General features: G+C 58.7%; 1 protein-coding gene across 1 annotated transcript in view; it reads right to left on the bottom strand.

The window, feature by feature from the left end:
* Nucleotides 1–1,137: 1,137 nt before the first annotated feature.
* PRRX2 (paired related homeobox 2) overlaps nucleotides 1,138–8,171 on the bottom strand; it is a 41,502-nt gene continuing 34,468 nt past the window's right edge. Inside the window, exons 2-4 of the mRNA XM_042913899.1 lie at nucleotides 3,461–3,651; nucleotides 2,422–2,600; nucleotides 1,138–1,549 (exon numbers count right to left, since the gene is read on the bottom strand). Coding sequence (XP_042769833.1) covers nucleotides 1,414–1,549; nucleotides 2,422–2,600; nucleotides 3,461–3,651 — 506 coding nt within the window. The 3' untranslated portion in view covers nucleotides 1,138–1,413. The remainder of the gene's footprint in view (nucleotides 1,550–2,421; nucleotides 2,601–3,460; nucleotides 3,652–8,171) is intronic.

Genomic DNA, 8,171 nt, shown 5'->3' with positions numbered 1-8,171 from the left:
TACCTCCCAAGACACAAATGGGGATCGTCCCCGACACAAGGATTGTCCCCGAGGCTTTGACCCGTTTGGGGTCATCAGGGGTGTGCAGCTGATGGGCGGGAACACGGACGCTTTGGGGCCCTTGGCTGCAAGGGCAGGGCAGACTCCGGGACAAGAGGTCAGCTGATCTACCCCATGGGCTGTGACCGCCGTGTCACCGCGAGGGCCATCGCCAGGAGGGACTGGTCGCCTTCGTGCCCTCTGGGGGTCGGGGAGCGCTGTCCTACTTACTTGGGGGCTGACTGAGGGCCCCCTCAGCAGAAATGACTCTGAACTTCCCTGGAGGGTGCGCCCCCCAGAAAGAGTGGTATGGGGCCAGGCGGAGGGGGCCCGGGCTTCCCGCAGACTCCCTTACAAGTGACATCATTGGCTGGTGGCACATGTGTCCTCTGTGACCCTTATCGTCTGCAAAAAGGCGGGCGGACTTGGGTAAGGTCTTCTGGTGTCCTTGGCTGTTGGGACCACTCCTCCGTCCCGGGGGGCCACCCGGGACCTCCACTCTGCACTATGTCTGGGGCATTTGTCTCGGCCGCTCTACAGTCAAATGCCCAGGAGGGTCCCCTACGTCCTGCAAGCCCCAGAGATAAGGAATTGAATTTCTAGCACCTGCCTCACACACTGTCAGCTCAGCCCAGGAATCCAAGGTCACCTACCCTGCCCCCCACCATAGGGCAGAGGGGATACTCCCTGCCCAGAGGGGATACTCCCTGCCCAGAGGGGATACTCCCTGCCCAGACAGGGAAGGGATCCTGCCCAGTGTCACACAGCAGGGCTTTCTCCCAGATGCCTGGGTGTCCACGGGGTCCAGGGCCGGTCTCTGATTTCCTCCCCCACTCCCCAGCCCTGGGGCTCTGCAGGGTGATGGAGAGCTTCGTGCAGAAGAAGGCTGGGACATGAGGGCATCTGGTCCTGCCATGGCTGCTGGTCCGAGCATGGCCCAGGGCCGCCCCACGACGGCTGCAGGCCAGAGCAGGGCCCCAGAAGGCCATCCCTCAATTACTTTGCTGCCCTCGTCCGCCCGCCCTCCCTCAACCTTTTTGGGGCTTAAAAAAAATTTTTTTTTTATTTCTTAAAGACAAAAGCTTTTTGGTTTTAATACACAAAATAAATGCAGTCCTTGTGGGGTTCCTGCTCCACCTCTGGCCCAACCCCCCCAAAGGTCATGGGCCAAAGTCTCCCACGGCTGTAGACGGGGGCCTGAGCCAGGCTCCCGGGATCTCAGCAGCCTCTTGGGCCCGGGAGTCCAGACTGGAGAGAGGGCCCAGGAGATCCCTGTCCTGGAGACAGGGGACAGGAGAAGGGCACTCTCCCGCACGTCTGCCCTCTCTGCCGTTGTGAGACCAGGCGGGCAGCTGGGTCCTGGCGGGCCGACCATCAGTTCACCGTGGGCACCTGGCTGTGGTGCAGGCTGAACTCCTTGGCCTTGAGACGGAGGCTGGCGATGCTGTTGGCCATGTTGACTCCCGGGGTCGCAGGGCCTGAGCCTCCAGGGCTGTAGGGCGGCACCGTGCTGGGGGCGACAGAAGATACCAGGACACTGGGCTGTGGCTGACGTGATGCCCGAAGCTGACCACTTCTGGCTGCCAGCCCTGGACCCCAGCCTCTGGTCCTCCCGCCTCCCTTCCTCGGTTTACCTTCCCGGCAAGCCCTCCCCGCCACGGGATGGGCATGATCGGGGCTGCAGAATTTGGGGAGGAGTCAGAAATGCCCACAGACAGCACGGGGACACAGGCAGCTCCTGTGGATCTGTAGGCGTCCCTCCCTGGATCAGGAGCCTCCGGAGAGCAGGTCCTGGGTCCCGTCCCCGCCCCCGCCCCCCTCCACCCAGCACCTGCACTGGGCCTGGTGCACAGCAGGATGGAGACACGGCAAACCACCTCTTGGTGGCTCTTCCGCCCCGGGTAAGGACAGAGCAGGAGAGCTGGCCAACATGGGATCACGAGGACTCTGACCCCACAAGCCGACCCGCCGGATCTTGCCTCCCACAAGACCAGGGCTCCAGCAGAGTGACTCACACAGACTAAGGGACAGGTGTCACCCCTTGGAGTTGTGGGCACAGAAAAACGACTCCCTGGCACCCCTTCCCTCTTCCTTCCTGCCCTGCCGCCTTTTTCCATCTTTGACCAGGACAAAACTGCCCCAGAACGTGGCTCTGGACCCCAGCCGGGTCCCTGGGACAGGGGAGCCGTGCCCTCAGCCCTCCCTGGCCTCCCAGGGAGATCGGCACACACACGTGTCCCCACACGGAAGGCCCAGGCTTCAGGGGCGCCTGGGCACCATGCACAGCTGTCTTGAGATGCTCAAAGGAGCCCCGGGCCCTAAGAGGCCGCACGGGTCGCCCAGGCTGCTCCCCCTCCCGCCAGAAGGGGTTCCTGCTCTCACCTGTAGGGGGACGAGGCCGTCCAGGAAAGATAATCGGGGCTCAGGGTGGCGGGCCGGGGAACCACGGGCTGCTCGATGGCGGCCTCCTGGCTGTAGGACTTGAGCAGCGAGGCAGAGCGGTTGGCCAGCATGGCCCTCTCGTTTCGGCGGAACTTGGCCCGGCGGTTCTGAAACCAGACCTGGGGGTGGGAAGGCGTGCTGAACGGGGCACAGCAGGCCGCAAGGGGGGACCCCAAGTCCTTTGGGACGGCGGTGCGGGCCCGCTCTGCCACCAGCTCTGGACGGGCGGCCCCACGGAGCCTCAGCTTCCTCCTCGGGAAGATGGGGATGCTAAGGCTGCTGGGTAAGCGTGTGCAAAAATGAGCACTTCACCGTGGTAAGGTTGCAACTAGAGAGGGGCACTTGGCTCAGAGCGGGGCTGAACGCTGCAACACGGCGTTTAGTCACCCAAACCTTCCACGCCGGGCACGGCTCCAAGCCCGCTGACAAACATATTAACCAGGGGCGCCCGGGGGGCTCCGTCGGTGGAGCGACGGACTCCGGCTCCGGTCATGATCTCGCGGTCCGTGAGTTCGAGCCCCGCGTCAGGCTCTGGGCTGATGGCTCGGAGCCTGGAGCCTGTTTCCGATTCTGTGTCTCCCTCTCTCTCTGACCCTCCCCGTTCATGCTCTGTCTCTCTCTGTCCCAAAAATAAATAAAAAACGTTGAAAAAAAATTTAAAAATAAAATAAAATAAAAATAAAAAAATAAAAAAAAATTTAAAACTCCCAAATATATCCACTACTTTGGTTCTCGTAAGAACCCCAGGAAATAGACCCACGCGATCCTCATTTTACAGGGAGGCACCAGAGAGGTTAGGTAACCTGCCCAAGGCCACACAGCTGGGAAGTGGCAGGGCTTGGCCTCGAACCTCGAACCTCGGTGCTCCGGGCCTCGGACGCTCCCGCTCTTAATTACCGCCCCTCCGCAGCAGCTGCGCCCCCCAGACGGCGAGGGGGCTGCGCGCTCCCGCGGGCGCCCGCGCGGGCGCGGCGCTCACCTGCACACGCGCCTCGCTGAGGTTGACGCGCCGCGCCAGCTCCTCGCGCACAAAGGCGTCGGGGTAGTGCGTGCGCTCGAACACGCGCTCCAGCGCCTGCAGCTGGCTGCTGTTGAACGTGGTCCGGTTCCGCCGCTGCTTCTTCTTCCGCTTGGCGGCGCCGCCGCCGCGCCCGGGGCTCGGACACTCACCTGCGGAGGGGATCGGGTGTCAGCAGGTGCAGCCCCGCCCCGCCCCCGGAGGTGCCCAGGGGGTCCCGACCCCCCCACCACTGGCTCGGCAGCGTGCGCTGAGCGCTCTCCCTGTGTCTCCCGCAGCGGATGGATGGAGGGTCCAGCCCCGAGGGCGGGAGCAGATCCCTTGAATTCTCTCCTTCACGCATCCCTTCATTCATCCATCCGTTCATTCTTCAACACGTATTAACTGAGCAGCTACTGTGTGACCGGCGCAGTGCTAGGGCCCACGGGGAATATAACAGTGAACAAAAGCAGGCAGATTCCACAGGAGGTGGAAATGAGCCAGAGGGTGAATCCCAGCAGAGGAGCCGACCGAGGGTCTGTGCTGGCCTCTGGTTCAGAACGCGCGGCTCAGGTAAGGAGGCCCAGCACAACCTTAGGGAACGCACGGGGTCAGCAACCCTTACCTTTTAGGTCCACCCTGTCCTTTGAGAGGACGGGTTGGGGGGGGGGGGGGATTCAGCCACTATTGCCACATCGATGGGCAGAACTGTTGACTCTTCGTCCCCAAGAGCCCAGGTCATTGCCCACTCCTCCAGGCAGCCCTCCGGATCACCCGGGTCCACGTGGGATCCCCTCCCGCGCTCACCGGCACCACCCGCGACACTGCCCAGGTCAGCCCTTCCTCCCCTATCCGATTTTCTTATTAAAAACGTACATGATAATAACAAAGTAATGTCATTGCTGGTGGCAGGAACGGATTCGAAAACCAGAGGGGGGTAAAAAAGTGACACGAAGTACCCTCCTCTCCCCGCGCTTTACCAGATTACAAATGTACCTTCAAAAAACTTACAAGCATGAGACCGTGCTGAACACATTGGTGCTTCAACTTCCCTGTTTTTTACTTGATAATATTCCAGACATTCCATCTCGCAGACAGCAAACACAGCCCTCTTTATCTGGATTGTTTTGCATACTCTATTTTCTCTCCCTCCACGCGTAGGGACTTAGTTTTTTTAGGTCCGTTTTTGCTTTTGCTGGAGCATCGCTCTTTGCAAATATAATAAAATACGTACCATATTTTTCCTATCAAAAAGTCGCCTACGACGTCCTGCCCCCTCACCTCACCTCTTCCCCACTTAGCACCTATCTCAGGGATCCCTCCATCCAGGGCCCAGAAATCATTCACATTCCTCTCCCCAGCCCCCCCAAGGCCCTTGGCTGGGGGACCGTCCCCTGGTTTATCCTCCCAGAGTCCTATGGATGGGCCTCTGGCGTGTTTCCAATCTTCCGCAACTGAAAGAGTGCCATGATGAATAAGCTCGTGAAGACATGATTTTCTATTTTTGCCAGTGTCTGTTTGGGATAGATTCCTAGAAGCGGGAATCGCCGGGCCAATAAAAAACAAAAAAAAACCCCAAAAAACCGCTAGATGTGGCCAGGTTCCCGCACCAGCCTTCCCACCAGCGGTGTAGGCGAAGGTCTGTTTTGCCCAGTTTGGACAACAGAACGTATTGTCGGCCTTTGGGAGTTCAGTCCACGCCTTGTGTTTTTTTTTTTTGCTTTCCCCGGCGACACGTTCCCTTCATACATTCAGTGTTCCCTGCACAATGCCGGGTATTGGCTCTGCTGAGCATCTAGAACATTCCAGGCCCGGCAATGGCTACCACTCAGTCCCTGCTTTCAAATAAGTTCCCACGCGAGCAGGGTTTATTGCCTCTGGGGCAATCCACTGATTGGACTTGAGGCTGAAGTGGTCCACGGGACTGGTAAATGATCGTGGGGGCAAAGAGGGGGTCTTCTCAGGCAGGACTCAGGGAATGCCCCGGGCACAGATGACCTTACAGCTGAGTTTGGACCAGAAGTTCCCATCTGAGGGCAGTTCTGCCTCCGGGGGGACATCTGACAGTGTCTGGAGATAGTTTTGATTGTGAGGACCGGGGGGCGGGAGGTGCCATGGGGATTGAACGGGTGGAGGCCGGGGGCTGTCGCTAAATACCCTTCAGGACGAGCACAGGCCCCCACAGCGAAGAATCTTCTCGTGCACCATGCCCACGGCCCTGGCTCAGCGGGACGTTCAGGATGGTTGCAAACACAGGAGACACAGGCTGGGGAGCGACGGGGAACACGAGTGGTCCCAAGGGAGCCGCTGCGTCCCCTGGCCTGGCTCCAGCCTTCTCCCCTCCCCCCACCCCCCACCCCCACCCCGCAGGAAAACGGAAAAGTGGAGGAGAATGCCTGGTGCCTGTGACCGTGTCTCTGCCCGCATCCCCGTCCCCTGGAGCGGGAGGAAATCTAAACCAAAACAACGAGGGCCCGTGAGCTGAAAACCGGGGGGTGATCAACAGCCCCGAAAGCGGGGACAGAAGCTTCTGGAACACCAGCCAACCCAGAGACGACTTCCGTCCCCCTTCAGGCAACGCCGATTGGGCACACACCCAACGCAGGAGGCATTTCGGCCAAAAAAGGAGACTTTTTCGAGAAGTTTCCGAGCAGTCCCAAACGGAGGGTGTCTAAATGAAAACCATTCTTCAGCTTCTGCCCCGCCAAGTGGGCGTCGGAAGAGACTGGGCTCTTTCGTCGCCGGTTTATTTTTATTTTTATTTTTATTTATTTTTTTTTTTTTAATTTTTTTTTTTCAACGTTTTTTATTTTATTTTTTGGGGACAGAGAGAGACAGAGCATGAACGGGGGAGGGGCAGAGAGAGAGGGAGACACAGAATCGGAAACAGGCTCCGGGCTCTGAGCCATCAGCCCAGAGCCCGACGCGGGGCTCGAACTCACTCGAGATCACGCGAGATCACGCGAGATCGTGACCTGAGCCGAAGTCGGACGCTCAACCGACTGAGCCACCCAGGCGCCCCTCGTCGCCGGTTTAAACCGAGTAGTGACTTGGAGCCAGAACCCTCACGCAAGGGCATTTGTCGCCACGTCCCCGACCACCTGCCACACCAGCCCCAGCTGGGCTCCTCGCCGGTCTGGGGTCCGCTCTCTCCGGGGTCACAGCAAGGCCGCTCCGACGGGGGCCGCTCAGCCAAAGCTGGTTTGGGGCCACGGGGGGTGCCAAGCGGGCCACCCGCTCCCTAACCCCCACCCTGGGGGGTGTGACCCCATTTCACACACAGGGAAACTGAGGCCAAGGTTGCACCTCTGGGTTGGAATTCATGTTTGTCAGAGGCTCGGCCGGCGCGGGGCTGTAGGCTCGGCCTCTCCTCCCTCACCCGCCTTGCTCCCGGGGAAGGTGACGCAGGGGTCTGTCACAATCTCAGTCCTGGCTCTAGGAGGCCTAAGTGCGGAAATGCCCTTGGGTCTCCATCCCAGACTGTGGGAAGTACGTCCCCGGGCCCCGCTTTTGTTCCGAAGGAAGACGTCACCTCTGGAAGCGGCAAGGGACAACACACAGCGTGCCCAGAGTCACATAAAGTTCCTAAGAGGAGCAGAGCTTAATTCCGTGCCGAGAGCATAGTAATTGCTCAATAAATAGCGGCTGCCCTTAGCATTGTCGCTTATGAGGAAGCCAAGGGTCTTTCTCTCGGCCCTTGGGTCCCTTCATCCCAGCCCGCAGTAGAAAGCCGGGTCTGCAGTCCCTGCCGGGCAGAGGCTGAGAGGCGGCCGAGGCCGAGGACGACTGAAGCATCGTCCTGAAGGTGACCCGGGGCTCGAACCCACCGGCTGGCCACCGGCTTCCCAGCGGATGTGCTGGATATTTGTTACCCTAAGTCCCTGAGTCACCGCCTGAGAAATGTATTGTGGTGGGCGTGTGTCCCCCTGGGGGCTCCACGCTGGGACTTTGAAGCATTTGGAAAAGAAATAAATACTCACTAAGCCTCAGGCCAGCGATGGCTGGCCCCGCCCCCCCCCTTTCCAAGTCGGGCCAGTCCCCAAGTTTCCTTTTGTTCGGTAAAAGTCCTGCTTTTCTCTGGGGTTGAAAAAGAAAGCCTGAAACCACCTCTCTCTCTCTCTAGGGGGAGAGAGAAAGGTATTCAGACGCGGGAGGCCCGCCGCCCACGCTCCCTCTCCCTTAAAACCCCCTCTCCCTTAAAACCGAATTACTTCGTCCCCGGTTACATTACAATAAAAAAAAAAAAAAAAAAAAGAATGACTTGTGCACAGTTTTCTGCCATTAAATTATTTCACACGTACCATTTATTTAGCTGACTGAGGGCCAAAGACATTTAAAAACTCCGCTCTCAGCCAGATAATCGAGTGGTCCTGGCTTCTCTCTCCTGCACCCATGGTTTTTCTTATTCCGTGTAATTTAAGGGTCTAAATAGTCTGGAGGGAATTAACTGCAAATTCTTCCTAAGACAAATAAACCCAGCCTCTTCGTTTCTGCCTTCCTCAAGCTGTTGAGAGACACCCTCTGTTTGTTTTTGCTTCAAATAGTCAGTTTGTGCCTGACCCCGGGGCCGCGGCGAGCTCCAACCCAAATAAATAACTTTTATTAATTAGCATTTATTCTGACCAGAAAAGCAGCCCCTCTCCTCGCCGCCCCCCCCCCCCCCAATGTGATCTCTGCCAACACGTTCGCAAAA

This window comes from Panthera leo, chromosome D4, assembly GCF_018350215.1.
Source record: "Panthera leo isolate Ple1 chromosome D4, P.leo_Ple1_pat1.1, whole genome shotgun sequence".
Taxonomy (NCBI): Eukaryota; Metazoa; Chordata; class Mammalia; order Carnivora; family Felidae; genus Panthera; species Panthera leo.
The sequence above is the reverse complement of the archived record's forward strand: the minus strand, read 5'-3'. Positions and strand labels throughout refer to the sequence as shown.